The sequence below is a fragment of the Macrotis lagotis genome, chromosome 3 (assembly GCF_037893015.1).
Source record: "Macrotis lagotis isolate mMagLag1 chromosome 3, bilby.v1.9.chrom.fasta, whole genome shotgun sequence".
Classification (NCBI taxonomy): Eukaryota; Metazoa; Chordata; class Mammalia; order Peramelemorphia; family Peramelidae; genus Macrotis; species Macrotis lagotis.
Genome location: NC_133660.1, coordinates 37461869 through 37481676, shown reverse-complemented (window position 1 = coordinate 37481676; position 19808 = coordinate 37461869). Strand labels below are relative to the sequence as shown.

The 19808-nt window shown below is 36.0% G+C and overlaps 2 protein-coding genes across 3 annotated transcripts in view; one reads left to right on the top strand and one right to left on the bottom strand.

Moving 5' to 3' along the window:
• The window catches only part of ART3 (ADP-ribosyltransferase 3 (inactive)), a 138788-nt gene that overhangs the window by 60708 nt on the left and 58272 nt on the right, over positions 1 to 19808 (bottom strand). The window contains exon 1 of one of the 2 annotated variants that reach the window (XM_074228476.1): positions 1488 to 1638. The exons of the other annotated variant lie outside the window; for it this stretch is intronic. The gene's annotated coding sequence lies outside the window, so the exon portion shown is untranslated. Of the gene's footprint in view, positions 1 to 1487; positions 1639 to 19808 lie in introns of those variants that run through there. 2 annotated transcript variants of the gene reach the window in all.
• CXCL11 (C-X-C motif chemokine ligand 11) lies at positions 10552 to 13234 on the top strand. The gene is made up of 3 exons (XM_074228473.1): positions 10552 to 10630; positions 12070 to 12196; positions 12292 to 13234. Exons 1-3 carry the CDS (start codon positions 10570 to 10572, stop codon positions 12449 to 12451), a joined length of 348 nt encoding a protein of 115 aa, XP_074084574.1. The 5' UTR covers positions 10552 to 10569; the 3' UTR covers positions 12452 to 13234.

Below are 19808 nucleotides of genomic sequence, written 5' to 3'. Positions count from 1 at the left end.
TAACTTAATAATATTTATAGATGAAGCTGGCGGGGAAATAAAAGGAATATAGAAGAATACTTGTATGTCAGCATTTCTATTGTGATCTATTTTTACTATGAAAGGCAGCAAGGCCACCACATATGATCTTCTTAGTAGTGCTAGCTATATAAGGATGTAAAAATGATATTGAGAGATGCATAATTACTCAGAAGAAATCAAAGTAATAGTTCATGTAGGAAAAGTCAAGAAACATTTTTCATCCATTTGGATTATCCAGGATGGATTGCCTTCATTTGATAGCAAGCATCTGTGGAACTGTATTTTTTTTTATATTTCATTGTCTTTCTATATGTATCTCAAGTACTAGCATAGTGTCTGGCCCATAACATAATAAATGTTCATTGATTAATTATTCATTAAGAAAAATATCTTTTAACTATCATTTTTACTTCCTCATATACCATATCAAGGACTGAAGTTTCCAAATCTGATGTACCTAAAATTGAATAAGGGGAAGAAGGAAAAAACTAAATTGCATTTAGAAAACTGTTCAGTATTTTTAACTTTACCAAGCTGCTCTCAAAATAAAAACTTATCTTTGAAACCAATATCCTTCCAATGATGATATATGTTTCTTAGTCTTTGAACAAAATCTCTAAAGAACCAAAATTGTGGTGACCCAAAGGGCATAAAAGAGATGCATACTATGCCTAAACAGAGACTATAGCATATTTCCAACAATGACCATTGTGCAAAAAGTGCTGTAAAAGATGCTATTCAAGAAATGTATGACTGAAAAAGGATATGAGAAAGCATATAGTAAGAGTGAATAATAATAGTTGGCACTAAATGTATGCTACCAATACTATGGAATATAAAATGATCTGAGAAAACCCTCGGTGAGCATTCAAACTGAGGAATGTGGAAATGGAGATTCTTCACCTACTATGAGGTCCAGCTTCCCATGAATGAACATGGGACAATTGACAAGGGCTGAGTATAGAACAGGCTTTAGTGCAAGTCTCCAGCCCAAGTGAGACCCAGATCAAAAGCATTCTATAATCCCAAACCCCCACACTTATGAAATATAAATCTCTAAAATGTGTCAGTTACAAGCCAAAGGAAAAGTAATTTTATCATTATTCAATATTTAAATATAACCTCTCCCATGAAGATTTGAAATGCTGCCATTGTAGCTTTGAAAGGCACTAGAAATTTCAAAAGCATTAAAAAATATGAAAGCATTATCACAATTTCCATTAACAGCAAGTTAAAATATTTATGCCCTTTAAAACATTGGGGGAAATAGTTCTGGAATAATTCTTAGTCTTAATGTCCATATTTCTCACATCCTACATAAAGCATCCATTTTACTTGAATCTTGTTCAAGTCATAAAATATTAAACTATTTTCTTAGATAAATTTATTTCACTTACATTCATGAAAACCCCATCAATCACATTAATGCCATTTCAGATTAAAAAGTTAAAATTAAGAATGTGTACCTCAGCTTTCCCCTTGTAGACATTGCTCCTCAATCACATGCTGCACTTTCAAATATTTTCTTTCCCACTAACCCTGAAATAAAAGTCTCACCTATGCTGCCCTCCTCCCTCCAGCCCTTCTTCCCAATCTGGGTAACAGAGTCGGACTTAAGTGCTACTCTAATGTTTTCACTGAATCAAGTTTCTTTGAAGGAGTTGTTACCCAACTTGCTAGTTCCTGACAGTCTCTCATGTTTTGGTCACTTAACAATAAACACTATTATTCAAAACCTAGAATATTAACATGAGCATCCATCCAGATTGACCTGGCAGTTTTCCATTACATTCATTTTCTAAGCAGTCCACTGAGGGCTAAGCACAGAGTTGCTTTTGTTATGAGAAAAATGATTTGACATTCATCATGTTGTTAAAGATGGTTTTTACAACCCACTCTTATAGAAATCAAGAAGAGAGTTAATTCCATTAAAATATAGAATTTGGTTGTTTTTCACATCTCAGGTTCCATCTTAATTAAACATGTGCATTGTTTTCCACTAAATTCCTCAAAAAAAAATCAAACCCATATTAAAATGTTTTCTTCTTCATCATCATCATCATATGAACAAGCTTAACTGCTTTTGATGATATTTATTACTATTATATTTATATTCACATTTATGCATATACATGTCATCTAGGAAAGATGAACACAACCACATCTTCAAGCAAAATGTATATGTATATAAGGCATGAATATATAGATATAGAAATGTAGGATAAATTAAATCACCATGATAGTTTATTAGGAGAAAACCCTCTTTCTCAAAGAATATGTCAGCACAAATAAGTGTAATTGTAGGTTTGTTAAAAGATAAAGGGCTGGGGAGGCAGTTAGGTGGCAGAGTGGATAGAGCACTAGCCATGGAGTCAGGAGAACCTGAGTTCAAATCTGACCTCAGACACTTCATAATGACCTAGCTGGGTGGCCTTGGGCAAGTCACTTAACACCATTGTCTTGCAAAAATTATCTAATTATGTAATCTAAATAAAAACATATTATTGCCATGGGATACCTTTCCTTCCATAAATGAGGTTAAAAAAATACTTTTTCCTTCAGAAGTTTAGAAACTACAGGCTAAACTTTAATTTAGCCATTACAGGGAATCCTAAAGTATTTCACTTCAACATTCACTCTCTTAGTAAGACCAGACGCCCTTTTCTTGCATAATATAACTCATAAAGCTGGCAATAAAAGACCTTAAATACCAGGGACAGGATGCATGTGGTTTGTATGAAAAATAGAACAGCTTGTGCAGCTAAACCCCAAGACCCAGAAGTCAAAGATTCTCTGCCCACATCCACACTCTTGATGGCAAAGGCAATCTTTTGGCAAAAGACTTCAGGGGCTTTTGTTGAAGGAACTTCCCCCCATTGACAAGGACTATTTCTTTATAATCTGCTTTTCAGTAGATTGAGAAGGTATTGTAGGAAAGCAAATGAATTAATTGACAATATAGAGAATAAAAATAATGACTATATAGAGACAGGATTCAAACCCCAACTCAGACACCTCCTAGTTGTAAGACCCAAGGAAAGTCATCAAACCTTTCTAAGTCTGTTTCCTTATTTGTAATGTAAAGATGAGAACAATATCTATTCATGAGTTTTTGTGAGGCTCAACTATGAAAAGATATGTTAAATTTTTGGTAGATATTAAATCTAAATAAATATGAAAATATCACTGTATATGTTAAATGCTTAGCAGACATTAAATGTGAATAAATATGGAAAATATCACTACTTATATTCTTTCATTCTCTTCTTTAGAGCACACACACACACACACACACACACACACACACACACACACAAAACATTGTCTTAATAATGACATCATAAGAATAATACATAGCAGATCATGTATTATTTTTAACTCCTTTATTTCTGTCTTGGGATTTGAGAGGAAATGCAAGTTTTCTTTTCTGGTTTTCCCAAACCCTGCAGAAGGTTTGGCAGCTACAAATAAACTGTATGCTCCTGGAAAGTAACCCACAAGGTAGGCAGTTGGCAGTGGATAGCGCACAGGATGGGAGGACCGAATTCAAATCTACCTCAGACTCTTGATACTTCCTAGCTGTGTGACCTTGGGCAAGTAAGTCACTTAATCCCATTGTCTTGCAAACACCCCCCCCCAAAAAAAGAAGCAGCTCACATGCAATTTTTGACCTATTTGTCATTGGGTGCTCATTCCTAGGAGAAGAAAAAAACAAGAATGGGACCTCATTAAAAAATGTGGACCAAGGGCAGCCAGGTGGTGCAGTGGATAGAGCCACTGGTCCTAGAGTCAGGAGGGCCTGAGTTCAAATGTGACCTCAGACACTTATCATATTTCCCCCATGTTTAAGATGCTCCTATGTATAAGATGCACCTTAATTTGGGGGCCCCAAATTTGAAAAAAATAAAGTTATTGAACTCAAGTTTTATTCATTATAAAATTCATACAAGTCCTCATCACTGTCAAAACTCCCATCCATTAGCTCATCCTCATTTGTGTTTGATGATGAATTGCTGTCTTAGAAGAGGCTCTGGACACTCTCCTGCCTGTCCCTGGTCTGGGGTTGACCACGAGCTCTCCCTGGGCAAGTCTGGGGCATGGACGCATGCTTAGTCCATTCTATTTCATGAATCTGAAGCTCCAGTTGTTCCTCCTTGGAAATCAGTCACTTCTGTTTCATCAGTCATTCTTCTGGCCTCCTGCTGAACCATTTTTGTTGACACAGGAATGGCCTTTTGCGCTTCCATCCATTTCCTCTATAACTCAGACCATCTGACTGCCTTACCTCTCATGATCTTGTTCAGCCAGGGTGTTTTCAGTCCAGTTTCTTCTTCCTGTAGCCAGGCTCAGATTGTTTTCTCAGTTGGAGAAAATAGTCATTCTAGCATTCAGCAGCATGATTTCCATTCACTTTGGCAAACTGGATCACTTTGAACTTGAATTCAGCATAGGACAAAAATCTTTTCTGAACCATTCCTGGACAGATCGTGGCAAAACATAACCTAATATACTGGTAACAAATGTGAAACGATGAGTGCAAAGACAACAAGTGTGAAAAAGTGCGAAATGCAATTTTAAAAATCTACAACCACTATACAAGAAGCTCCCAGTTTTTAAACCCCAAATTTTTTGAAAAAGGGTGTGTCTTATTCATGGGGAAATGTGGTAATAATTATCTAGCTGTGTGACCTTGAGCAAATCACTTAACCCTATTGTCTTGCAAAAAAGCAAAATCAAAAAAAAAAGTGGACCACCATATACTTTGGATTTCAGGTTATATAAACGTGTACTTCTGAAACTAATATTTGGATTGGTAAAAAAAAACCTATTTAAATATTGTCTTCATCTGGGAAATAATTTCTTGTGTAAAGAAGTTTTCAGATCACCTAAATGCTTCCAAATAAAAATTAAGCATGAAGCATCTTTTCTTTCATGCTTCTTATTAGTATTTCAAATATTTATGTACTTTTTAAAAGCCCAATGAAAACAACACAGGCTCTGGATTGTAGCAAAAATGCCTCTTGTCTAGGTAAACAGTGGAATTTCTTTTGATTGATTCTAGCAAGGATTAATGTCATCAAAATAAAACCTACCATGGGGTATCAAATTAATTTATTTCCAAAACTCTATAACTAGCTTCTCAAATATTTTGACATTCTGAACCACCAAAGAACATCAGGATTCAAAATCTAAAAGACTTCAATCTGCTTTTGTTCAAGCCATTTGGTTCTTAGCCTAACAGTCTCCAAATAACAATGTCATTTTGATTTCAAAGAAATAGAGGAATGGCATTGAGTTCAAAAACATCATACAATAGCATGTGTTAAATTCTTCTTACATGTAAAACTTTTATTTTATTGAACTAAACTAGTTCAACTTTTCATTTTGTGGAATTCAGCTAAAATAGGTTACAATGAGGTTTTAGATGGATCCAAATCATAGATGCATTCATAGTCTTAGAACTGAAATAGAGCTCATCCTTAGCGCTAAGCACAGAATTAAATCCAATACCCTCATTTTGTTATTAAATAAACTGAAGTTCAGTGAGTTTAACTGACTTGCCGGATAGCATAGTTCTGTGAATTTTTCAATTATGTGAATTTGTTACATATATATGACATTTATTTCTTCACTGTTTAAGGCTATTTATGTAATGCTTCTGAAGGTACATTGGCTAGGCAATATCAGAAAGATTCTATCAGTAAATTCATGTTTGGCCATTTCTCAATGTCCTATTTCTGATTCTTTGCTACAAAAAAGTGGTACTATGGATATTTTTATGTCATTGAGCTCCTTGGGGTAAATACCTAGCAGGGTATTTATAGGGTATAAATGTTTTAGTTAGTTTTAAAAAATATAATTCCAAATTATTTTTCAGAAGGTTTGGACTAATTCATAACTCTACCAACAGTGTATATTAATAGTTCTCCCTTTTTGCAGTCCCTCCAACATTGAATATTTCCATCTTCTGTCATCACTGAAATACAATTTCTGCTTTGTTTTGATTTGCATTCATTTTATCTTAGTGATTTGGAACCTTTGATATAGTTGTTAAAATATGCAATTCTTTTAAGATGATGGTTTCTATGGTCCTTTGTATGATCCTATGAACTATCTGTTCAAATCCTACCCCCAGTCAACTACTCTAAAAACTTCAGATAGCTTCTCATTAGGTAAAATCTAGGACACTTTCTTGGTTTAGCTGAATTATCTTCCTCCCAATGGGGAAGCTCCTTCACTCTCTATTGTCCAGCATATGTTTTCCTATTTTTACCTCTTCTGATTTCTGTCCTGTTTATGGACATAGATAAATAGATTTCTTTGCCTTTGACTATGCATATCCATTGTAGAACTGGTATTGGGCTGGAAGGAAGTCAAACTTTGGATAGAAATTCTGATTTTCCCAACTAATGCAGCTAGGATCAGAAGTTAAATGGAAAATCTCTCCCCAAGACTAATAATATTTAAAGGAAAAGATAGATATAATTTTATTCTTGTTTCCCTTCTTTCTGAGGAGAGCAGACTAGCCAATCTTCCAGTCTCAACCTCCTGCCTTCCTTTCTGTTAAGAATCATATTCTCAGGGCAGCTAGGTGACACAATAGATAGAGCACCGGCCCTGGATTCAGGAGGAGCTGAGTTCAAATCCAGCCTCTGGCACTTAATAATTCCCTAGCTGTGTGGCTTTAGGCAAGTCACAACCTCATTGCCTTGCGAAGAGAGAGAGAGAGAGAGAGAGAGAGAGAGAGAGAGAGAGAGAGACTCCTCCAACATCATGTCCCTGCACCAGTTCCCTCTTGTTCTCTTCTCCCTCTGTTCAACTTTCTTTTGTGTAGTGTCTTCCCCTTTTGGTTTTTAAACTCCTTATGAGCCGAAACTGTCTTTTTTTTATTTTCATAGTGTTTGGAGCCTAATAGGACCTTAATAAATGCTTAGTTTTTTATTTACTAATATATATGTGTATATATATGTATATATATATACATATATATATATATATATATATAGTATGTGTATTCAGGATAAATTTTTTTCAATTTAAATATTTTTATTTATTTGTTTTCACCAATCTTTTTTTTTTTAGATTTTTGGCAAGGCAAATGGGGTTAAGTGGCTTGCCCAAGGCCACACAGCTAGGTAATTAGTAAGTGTCTGAGACTGGATTTGAACCCAGGTACTCCTGACTCCAGGGCCAGTGCTTTATTCATTGCACTACCTAGCCACCCCCTGCCAATCATTTTTTGGCATGGTTTAGAATTTTACATTTTTCTCCCTTCCTCCCTTCCACCCTTACCCCCACAGAAAACTCTCTAATATAGGCTCTGTGTAATTATGTGTAATTATGATAAACACAGTTCCAAATTAATCATGTGAAAGAAGAATCAAATCTAAATGGAAGAAAAGAAATTAAAGAGAAAATTGGCATAAATAATAGAATTTTTAAAAATTGAAGATAGCAAGTTTTGGTCTACATCTAAACCCCACAGTTCCTTCTCTAGATATGGATGATATTTTTCTTCACAAGTCTTTTTTAAATTGTCTTTAATTATTGTACTGTGGATATGAACAAGTCGATCATGGCTGATCATCACTCAGAGTTGCAGTTAGTGTGTACAATGTTCTTTTGGTTCTGCTCATTTCACTTAGCATCAGTTCACATACAGGATAAATTTGAAATAAGCAACAGAGGAAAAAACACTAGAATTAAAGGGAATTTGAAATTTTTAACTGAGAGAACGTGAAATTTTTAACTGGGACTTGAAGGAAACTAGGAGGTGAAGAAGAGAAGAGAAAACATTCTAGACATGGTGAAGCACTGGCAAAAAAGTTGAAAGTCAGCAGATAGATTGTCTTGTTCAAAAAACAGCAAGAAGGTTAATGTCATTTGATGGTGGCAACGGGGAGGTGTAAGGTCTAAGGAAATTGAAAAGGTACTTTGAGGGGGGCCAGCTGGCTCTTGAACACCCAGCTAAAGGATTTCATATTTTATCCTAGAAATGATAGTTACTAAAGATTATTTAGTATAGAGAGAGGGGTGACATGGTTAGACCTGTGCTTTAGGAAAATCATTTTGGAGGTTGAGTGAAAGATAGACTGGAGTGTAGAGAATTTGTGTTAGTGAGACCCATCAGTAATCTATTGTAATAGTTCGGGTATGAGATGATGAGGGTCTGCCCCAGGATGGTGGCAGTGATGGAGGAGAGAAGGAGATCTATATAAGATCTTTAATTTATCTGGAGATAAATCAATAGGCATTGACAACAGATTAGACATGAGATGGTGAGTGATGAAAGAGAGTATAGCCTTGAAGATGACATCTAAGTTGAGCCTAGGTAACTGGAATGACGGTAGTGCTCTCAATAATAATAGGGAAGAAAGGAGGAGGGGTAGATTTGGGAGATCATGATGTCTGAGGTGTCCAATAAGTAATTAGAGATGAGAAAGATCATACCAGAGGTTCAGATTGAAAAGACAACTTTGAGAATCATCAGCATAGAGATGATCTTTGAATTCTTGGGAGCTAATGAGATCATTAGGGAAATAGTATAGAGGAAGAAGGAAGAAGGGCAGCAGATTCCTGGAGGGTCACTCATTGCTAGTGGGTGTCACCTGAATAAAGAACCAGCAAAGAAGACTAGGAAAGGTGAGATAGGGAAGAAGACCAGAAGAATAGGCCAGAAAAACCGCCTGTATTGATTGACACATGCTAAGTACTTGGGAATTTTGAGTATACTTCTATTTGTTCATTTTTTTGACAATGATTTCTGTGCTAGTCACACATGTACCATTGCTCCATGGCTGAATTATGCACATGTTCATTTATTTGCATATACACTACTACTCATATGTGTTTGTTGTTTTGTAGGCTAAATGTTACCATTGCTTTGTTCCTATGCATATTTGTCTGGGTTCTGTGAAGTCATTCCTGCTGTGACATCTGCATGCAAATTAGCCCTATAGTCACTGCGTAGTCTGTCAGATGATATCCTTGCACATTGACATATCTGTTGTTGATATTATTGGATGTCGATTTGCTATTCAGGACCTCCTTAGATGATCGCTTTGTTTTGTTACATGCTGGCACTTAGTTGGAAGAGTTTGCAAAAGGCTACAAAGTTTCTGTCTTGCTTTTGCCAAGGAGATTAGAATGATCGAAAAGATCCCCTGATGATGGTTCTGGCAGAAATCCTGAACCCTTCGTCCTTTCTCCATCCCCTGAAGAACTGACCTGAGATGGGTCTGGCATAGCCAGATTCCTCATACATTGGCCACTCCCATCCTAAGGGACGAGAAGACCGGGAGCTTCCATAGAGCGAGGAGAGCAGGGAAGCATGAGAGAAGTGGCTCCAAAACTCAGGCCCCAAAGTGGAAACTCAACAGACAAGAAACCATTGGGAGCATCCTCTACTCAACTAGCTGAGCCAGGGTGTGAGATGCAAAGACTCTGGAGGCATGAGGTATCCCGGCACAATCTCATTCTCTTCTTCATTCTAAGAAGTGACTTCCCAGAATCTCCATTTCTAGAGTTAGTTTTCAGTTTCATTTCATCTTTTCATTATAATAAATGTGGCTAACTATTACTTCTGCTCCAACTCTATTCTTGGGCAATTGCATCCAAGAGAAACAATGGTGGGGAGGCAGGGGGGGCGGGCTATAGGCCAGCCAGAACTAGCTTATAATTCACCATAACAATTCTCAAGCTAAGGCAGGCTTGAGCTGTAAGAACAGAAACAGAATGACTGATTTCTATTTTTTTTTAGGTTCTCAGAATAGGAATAGAAACTTAGAATCAGGCCCTTCAATATACTAATCAACATTCTTTGGGGGCAGCTGGGTGGTGTAGTGGATAAAGAACCAGCCCTGGAGTCAGGAGGACCTGGGTTCAAATCTGACCTCAGACACTTCATAATCACCTAACTGTGGGGTCTTGGGCAAGCCACTTAACCCCACTGCCTTGCAAAACCTAAAAAAAAGAATTACGTTTAAGAATGTACTTTGCAAGATTTCTGGTATTTAGTTTGTACTTAATAATAAGTTCAATTTTAAAAGTAGTTGATAATAATTGTACTTAATAATAAATACAATTCCATAGGTGCTTAATAAGCTTTATTGAATTGGATTGGATTGCGCATAGAGAAGGCAGGTGAAAGAACTAGTTCAGAGAGGAAGGAACAATGCTTTTTTATTTTTAAAAAATAAATAGTAACTCAAACAAAAACAAACAAAGAATTTCAAATCAACAAAAAATTCAAAGATGAAATTCTGATTCAATGAAAATAAGATAATAAGCTTGAAGTGATCACAATTTCTTAAAATAAAAATAACACATTCACTTTTGTAAATATTCACAATAGCCAAAGCACATCTTGTAAAAGATATCATTTACTGGAATAAAAAAAAAATTAGAGTTGAAGATTTATGAGGAATGACTCCAGGGAAATTCCCATAGTCACATGCTGCAAAATAGAAAGATAAGTAGAGCTTATATATGCCAGTTCAAAACTATCTCCTTTGTCACCCTTCCCAGGACCCAGCAGCATTGACAAAGATGAGGAAGAAAGTTCTGGCAATACTTTTGGCCACACTACTCTGTTCCACTGTGGTTCATGGTATAGTAGAACTTTTTTTAAGTAGTTAGACCCAAGAATATTATTTCCTTCTCTGACCCTTCACCTTCTCCTTATTCTCATTCTTTTTTTTTCCTTCTTTCATTATAAAGTACATGTTCCAAATCTGGTACCTTTTTTGTAATAAGTAATGCTAGGAAACTATCTTTAGCACAAAATGTTAAATGTATCTATGTCTTTAGAGAACAGTTGTCCCTATCAAAATCTATTTACATGTTATAGAATCAACCAAGTGCCAGCAACAACTGTTTTAATTTGGGGGCGATGCTATTATCTAATCCAACACATTTTTGATCATCAAAAGTTATAGCTCAGACTTTGTAGATAGCAAGTCAGTTATGAATCCAAGTTATCTAACTGAAAAACTCTACCTGCCAAGAGGCCTAGAAATAACAGACAAAATCTAAACTAAGTTTGGGTTTCAAAATTTCTTTGTGTTTTTATGATGTCATTTTTGGTTTTATGGTTTATTTTTCTATTGATATAGTCTCATATATATGTGTATATATATGTATATATATGGACTCATATATGAATTCATTTATATGGAGATATATATAGATATAGATATAGATATAGATATAGATATAGATATAGATATAGATATAGATATAGATATAGATATAGATATAGATATAGATATAGATATAGACTATTAGTCCTTAAGTATACTTAAGGACTAATAGTTGTCATAGTAGTAGTAGTGAGATAAATAAATATATTATATACATATACATATTGACTTTTTTTTACTGCTTCTACTTATTTCATATCACATCAATTCATGGAGATTATTGTAGGCTTCTCAGTGTTCATCACACTTATTTTTTACAACACAGTCACATTCCCTTACATTTCTGTACCAAATGTGTTTTGCCATTCCTGAATCTATGAGCCAGTTCTCTGCTCTTACCACAAATTCTGCTCTAAGTGTTTCATGGACATGAAGTCTTTCTTTTTATTAGGGCTCTCCCTTTGGATAGATACCAAGCAGGGTAATCATTAATTAGGTGGATAATCCCAAAGTGTTGTCCAGAATGATTGTGCTGATTCACAGGTACATCAAAAATGCCTTGGGTTTTCCACATTCCTTCCTACACAGATTATTCCCAGCTTTTATCATCTTTGTATGTTAGGTAAGCATGTTACCTCTTAAAAGGGAAATAATTCGATGTATCCCATCATAATATGAGGCACCACATAAATTTCTTCTTTTCTCTCAATATTTTCCTTAAATTTAAAATTGTATTAATCTGACTTAAGTCCTTCTTTCAAAATAAATACTATTACTGTGTTCTTAGTAAATGGTTTTCTTTTCACTTATGAAAACTGTTTGCATATAAGCAAAATCAATACAATATAGATAGAAATAGAGTATTGTAACTGTTAGTATGACTAATTAATATCTTCTACCTTTCCAGGTTTCCCAATGTTCCAGGGGAGTCGGTGCCTTTGTAGAGGCTCTACAATGAACTCAGTGAATCCAAAATACATTAAAAATGTCTTACTATTTCTTCCAAGTGGCAACTGTGACAAAAAAGAAATTATGTAAGCAAAAATTGATGATGATGATGAAGACAATGGTATTTATTCAGTTTTATTTCAAAAATTTGATAAGATTCTTTTTGATTTTCTTTTAATAGTATCACACTGAAAGGAGGTACAAAAATGTGCTTGAATCCAATATCTAGGCAAGGAAAGCTTATCCTAAAGGTAAACCACAAGGATATTGTTCTTCATTTTCTTTGTCTCTTTTTCTGTCAAATATTTAAAGTCACATCAATCCTTTGGAGAGAAGGATAACACAATATATGTCTTTTTATTTTACAGAAGTTATAAAAAAGAATTCTTAAAAAAGGAAGATCATAAAGCACCGTAAGGGACTTAAAAACTAAATCATTTCATATTAAACCACTTACTTTACTTTACACTCTAAAGATAATGGGCATTGGAGGAAAAGGTCTTTCAGGCCCTTTACAGGTCTACCTCTATGATCCCACAATCCATCCTCTAAATAATCTCTTTCCCTCTTTCAGTTAATATCCATCCTGAAGTAGCACATTCTAGTCTAAGAACCACCCAGCAGATCTGTTTGTCTAAAACTGGGCTGCTGTCTAAAGCTTGGGTTACTTTCCCTTCTCAGCTGTTTGTTTTGGTTTTGCTTATAGTGTCATGTTACCATTAGCAGAGCATTCAACATATAGTACTAATAATATCTATAAATGCTATGGAGATATCTGAGTAAAAGCATGGTTATCTTCTGGTTTAAAAATATGTTTTATAGTTCATGAGGGAAGAATTTTTATTCCTTACAGCATTGTTATCATAAAGAATTAACTTAAGTGCCATTGTAAAAGAAAATTAGAAGAATCTAGACATTCCAACTTCAAGTGACAGCTCTAGTAATGACTCATCAGAACATGCTCACACATTTTTAACCTGAAATGCATATTTTCTGAAACTATTCTTATTATGTATTTTAGTTTTTCTTAACTTTAGGAAATGAGAACTAGAACTACTTTGGATATGTTTAAAATTAGAAATCATTGTATGTGCTAAAGAAATGTGTTGGAAAATAAGCTTGAAACAATCATCTTTACATTTTCATTGTGTTTTTTTAATCTGAGAAAAATATTTAAAGTCTTTTAGCCCAATCACATCTCTGCATCTTGTGCTAAAAATTGGAAATGGGTAAACCTAATTCATTTTGAAATAGATCAGAATAATTTCCTGTGATCAATTATAGAAATGAAGAATGGTGAAAACCAGATTCATTTCCAAACATTTAGGATTATTGAAACAATTTGAGCTTGGAGTTATTGAAACAATTTAAACTTGGAGTTTATGACACATGTACTGATCAATGACAAGGATATAAAGTAGGTATGAGTGACTGCCACATATTTACCTATAATGATTTGGGGCCAAAGACTGGTGCATAAGACATTATTCATGACATCTATGATAGGAAAGGAGGTAGGCTAGGTATTTAGTGGGAATGAGAGGGAATAAATGGACAACCTGAGTGTTGCATTGGTACCTCCCATATGCCCCTCAGCACCAGTGTCCCCCTCTAATGCTAACCTCCTCTTCCAGGGGGCCCTCCAGAAAACCTGATCCATAGGTAACAAGCTGACTTTCATCTTTAGTATTTTCTTTCCATTTTGCTACACTTACTGCCATTTGGTTCTCTCCTCCACTACTCCTCCACTCACTAGGTAGGTTAAGATGTCAGAATAACTCCTGATTCCCAATGCCACTTACTTTCAGGCTCTCTTTCTACCAAGATCATTCAAAAATCTCTCTTATAAGTCTACTTCTCCCTCAGCCTTGCAATCCCAAGCCCTGTTCTTCACCTTCACCATAACCTCTAGTCTCTCAGTTCATTGGTTCTTTCCCAAACCCTCATCCTACACTGACTACATTTTCTTCTCTTCCCCATCTGGACCCTTTGATGAACCAGTTCAAGTCTACACTGTCCTCACCTTTTGAGTCTCTTGTCCAACTATTCTAATAAAGATCCAAGCTTAAAAAAACCCCACTACTAGATTGCTCCTGCCATCTGATGTCTTTGTTCTTACTCATGCATTGCTGAATGAAGGAGAAAATCACTGTAAATTTATATTACATAAAGTCAACTAGAACCTCCCTGAGGTGAGGCAACCCTTCCCTGACCCACCTCCCCATTCATTAAAATGACTTTTTCAAACTTTTCCAATCTACCTCTCTCCTGCTCCTAAGCCTTTTCAGCTGAGAATTCTGCTTCATAGTTCCCAGAACTGATAGAACCTATTATCTCAGAACTTTCTCTTCTTCCATCATGCTCATCTCCCATTAAGATGCCTTTCACCTCTCTCTTCCCCTTCATCCCTCTTTCACATGAAAAGGCAAACCCCTCTACCGACACAAGTAACCCCATTTTCTCTCCTGTCACCTCCAGCAGACTACTCCCTAACATCCCTATTCTCACTTAGAATTTCTTTTTGTTTTCTTGCTGCTTCCCTACTGGTTACGAACACATCCACATCTCCTTCCACCACCCTAGTGTTCAAAACCACTCACCAAATCCATCCATCCCTGTTAGCTATTCTCTTATATCTCTCTTTTTCTTTTTTTGGCTAAATTCAATAAGAAAGTTGTCCTTGTGCATCCACTTCTTTCCTCTTACTCATTAACTCTCTTCAGTCTGGCTTCTAACCTCATCCATCAAATGAAATTGTTCTCTCCAAAGTTAAGAAGGATTTCTTCAACACCAAGTATGATTGGCTTTTCTCAGGCTTTATCTCTCTTGCCTTCTCTGTAGCCTTTGACATTGCTAATCATCCTCTTAGTGATTCTCTTTTTTCCTAATTTTTCATGATGCTGCTTTCGATTCTACTATCAGTCTGATGCCTTCTTCTCAGTCTCCTTTGATTTTCAGCATCAGCTCGGTGTCATGACGATCTGAGTTCAAATGCTGCTTCAGATACTTACTAGCTGTACAGTAGTAACTTATCCTCTGCCTTAGTTTCCTCAACTACAAAATAGAAATAATAACATCTACATCTCAGCACTACTGAGAGAATCCAATGAAATGATATTTGTGAAGCACTTATGATACTAATTAAGTAGACACTTAAATGTTTATTCCCTTCCTTCCTCTCTTTATCCAGGTCACCTCTAGTAATCACAGGTATACCCCAAGACTCTGTTCTGGGACCTCTTCTCCCTCTAAATCATTTCCCTTAGTGATCTCATCAATTGCCACGGATTCATTTAATATCTCTATGCAAATCATTCTCCGGTTGGTTTGACCCAATCTAAATCTTTCTTCAGACTCCCATCTCTAATTGCCTGCTGACCATCTTAAACTTGGTATGTACAAAACTAAACTTATTAGCTTTCTTCCCAAACTCTCCCCTCTTCCTAACTTCTGTATTGAATGTAGAAGGGACCATCCTCCTCCTCCCCATCACCAGGGCTCGAAACCTGGGTGTCATCCTCAACTCTTCATTCTTACTCCCCATATCCAATCTGTTGTCCAGTCTACTTATTTCTACCTTTATAATCTCTCCTCTCTACTCTCCTCTGACAATGCTACAAACTGAATGAAGACCCTTATCCCTTCATGTCTTGCACTACTGCTAGTTGCTCTTTCTGCCTGCCTCAAGCCTATCCCCACTAGTCCAAGAAGGTTTTTTGCATTCCCCTTAGTGTTAATTCCTTCCCTTTGTTGATGGCCTCCAATTTAATCTGTCTACATCTAGTTTATAAATAGTTGTTTGCCTAGTGTTTCTTCTATTGGGTTGTAGTTCCTTGAGAGCGGGGTCTGTCAATGAGTCGTCAATAAATGTTTATTAACTATTTAATATATACCAAACCCTAGGATAATGTTGGGATTACAAATGCTAATAAAAAGGAAGCTCCTTCCTTCAAGGAGATTATATTCTAACAGGGAAAAGTCGGGAGGAGGAAGGTCCATTGAGAGATTGCATCCTGGTAAGAACTGACTGGCCTGAACATTCCTTAAATGAAAATTCTGGGAAGACATCCAATCAGAGGGAAGTAATTTTAGAAGTGTGAATTAAAGTGTTGAAGTGTCTTCCAGTATCAAATTTCTGGAGGCAGGTTGAGTCTTCGGTCTTTTTTCCTTTCTTTGTATCTCTAGCACTTAGAATAGTGCCTGGTAAAAACAGACTCTTAATAAATGCTAGATGATTGATTGACTGACCCATCAGCCCACCAGACAGATCCTCTATGGAAGATGTATGTATAGGACAAAATTTCACAGAATGAGAAGAAATAATAGGTTGTCGCCTGAAACTTTGGAAGGCAAATTGACTTTGAGGAGAGATTATAGATTCGCTTAAGTATTTTAAAAAAACATATAAACATTTGAAAAGTCAAGATATTGATCTTAGTAATCATAGAATTACAACAAAACATTCAAATTAAGATATTATGTTTGGTTCTGGGCATAGAAGTAGATGAAGGCAGCTGGGTGATATAGTAGATAGAGGGACAGGCATGGAGTGAGGAAGACATGACTTCAATACACTTCAATACCTTAAACACTTACTCATCATATGACCCTGTGCAAGTCACTTATCCCAATTTTCCTTAGTTTCCTTTATCTTTGTTAAGAAACCGTCTAATGGGGTCACAAAGGAATCACTTGACCGAACAACAACAGCAACAGCAACAACAACAATGGAAGGAGATGGGTCATAGACCATGCTTTCAAGGGATTTACATGAGAGGAAAGACAAGTACATTAAAAAAATTAACTGAAAGGAGAATATGAAAATATAAAAGATACCCAAGAAAAATACTACGAAGGACGAGCAAAGTCTCAATTTAAAGAAAAAAGAAAAGAGATCAATCTGTCTATGGGAGATTACAAAAAGGCTTTGTGAAGCACTACATTAGGCTTTCAAGGTACTTCCTTTTTCAATTCCAATTTCAAAAATACAACTCTCCTCTCTGGTCAATTGTTCTGAGATGTTAGAGGATTACAAAATAGAGGTGATTACAAAATAATCTAAATGACTAGAAATGAAGGCTTAGGAGACATACAGACACTCAATTGCACTGGGGAACTAAGATAAGGGCAGGGGAAGGATCAAAAAATGACTCCACATTTTTAGCCTGTGTGGTTGAAAGTGTTAGTGTGCTCATCAGGATGGAGAAGAAAAGGGGAAGTACAAGTTCTAGTCATTGAAACATAATATAGATATATGGAAATACTGAATTGGAACCCAATGCAGTTGGAAATTGAGACAGAAATTTGTTAGATCCACAGAAATAACAAAGTGAGGTCCTGTGGGAGTGAATAATGCAATATGAACAGAAGGGATAATGACCAAGGACAAATCCTTGTGCATGTGTTGAAGGGACAGGAGAAGGATGAAGAGGATGGAGGGTACCACAGCCCCAAATCCCTATTTCCCCCACTGTATCCATTAGAATAGAAGAGAAAACACACCTTGAACTAAGTCTTGTTTGGGTCAGCCAATAAGAATATAGTTCTACTGCCATATGGCCTGGATACCTGAACCATAAACCATTGGAGGGACTTTACCTAGAGCAATGCATTTGTACTACTCATCTTTGCTGTCCTTGGTCATCTAATTCATTACTATAGTTTCAACCATCAATTATGTGGAGATCAGTAGCAATTCTCTTTCTTTTCCTTGAAGAGGTCAAGCTAATTGTACATTCAATGTCATATATCACTATCCCCCTCAGTGGACCAGGCTATGGCAGCCCCTTCTTAGAAATAAAACCTTCCTGAACTACCTGTTGAAAGTAACGCCTTCTGACCCTTTAAAAACCCTTGCCTTGCTTTGCTAACTTCTCATGGGAGTCTAGCCTGCTTATTAATAAATGTCATGCTTGGTTCCAGAGAAGCCTTGAGTCTTAATTCTTTAGAGATGCAGACAATCTAACCTCATCAAAGAGATAATGACAGATAAGCTGAGTACTGGAAAGGGACAAAGCCATATGCAACCTCTTTCCAGGAGAATGATGTGTTTTCTTTTTGGAACAGTTATTGGTAGCTTTGGAATATCTGAATCAAAGCAAATGACAGAGAAAAGATTCAGTGTGATACAGTGCAGAGTGTTGGCTCTGGAGAGAGAAGATATGAATTCAAATTCTGCCTGATACTTAACTTGTGTGACCTTGGACAAGTCACTTAAACCCTGTCACTCAGTTTCTTCATTTGCAAAGTGAGGGGGTTGGATAAAATGAATTCTGCAGTCCTGTCCAGCTCCAGATTCATAGTCCGATAATGAGATGTGAGCCTAATAAAAAGAGGGCTGGTTTTGGAATTAGAAGAGACCTAAATTCAAAACCATGTATTTGAAGTGGATGAAATGGCGATGACATCCAATGGAAAGAAGGCTGGACTCTCACATTGCTTTGCTTTGAGGTATCCAATGGGCACTTGGGTATGGGAGAATCGTCTTTCTTTTCTACTGTCACGGGCTCCATCACTGCAATGGTCACTCCAGTTCACAACTTTGAAGTCACCCTTGAACCCTCATCACAGTCAATCAGTTGCCAAATCTTTTTTTTTCCAATAGATCTCACATCTGTCCTCTTCTCTCTACTCACATAGCTGTCTTCAGGTCTTCATTACCTCTTACCTCAACTCCCACAATTACCTTTTCTTGCCACAAAAAGGTAAGGAGAGGAAGATTTCCTTTCCAATATATCCTTCATATGGCTTCCAAGTGTGTATTTTACCATGTCACTCTCCTATTCAGTCAATGCCCTTGGTTTCCAACAGATTCAAAGATCAAATATTATTTCATTTTTATATCACTCATTTATTCTCATTCTTTGAAAAATGTTATCTTTGTGTATTTAATGACATAATTATTAATATAGTTCTATTTGTATATAATTTATTAATTTAATTAATAAATATAAATAAGTAAATGTGTTCACAAATTGGGGGAGTGTTTAAAAACCCTTTTTGTTAGGGATGCCGAATCCAAAATGTCTGATATCCAGAGATCTAAGAGTAAAGAAAGCTGGCAAGGCACAAAATCATGGGAGATGGCTAAAGAGTAAGTCCTTTCTGGTAATTTTATAGGTGAGAAAACTAAAAATTTATGTGAAATGACTGGCCCAATATCACACAGGTACAGCCAAACTTGAATGCAAGACATCAATTCCAAATCCTGGGTTCTTTTAACAGAACAACAGCTGTTTCTCTTCCTTGGTCATCTGATTCCTTACTATAGCTTCAACCATCAATTCTATGGAGATCAGTAGAAATTCTCTTTCCTTAAAGATACATATCTATGCTTCTAACACTATGCATAACACATTCACAACAATATTCTGCCACTCTCAAACTAATATCCAGGTTCTTTTGTCAAAGCATCTTGGAGATAATGAATTCAAATTGTTTTGGAACTGTGAAATGATACTAATAATCAAGTGAATATATATAATAGCTGGAAATGTCAGATGAAGCCTTAAAAAAACATGAAAGAATGATCAGGAGTGGCAATCCCAACTAGCAAATAAAAGAATAGAAGTGATCATTAACATTTGATTTTTGAACCTTTTGAACCTTTCTTTTTTCTTCGAAATTATGAAGTGTGAACTATAGATATGGATGCACTTTCAGGTTCTAGACACCCTTATATCATTCTAGTGAATTTCA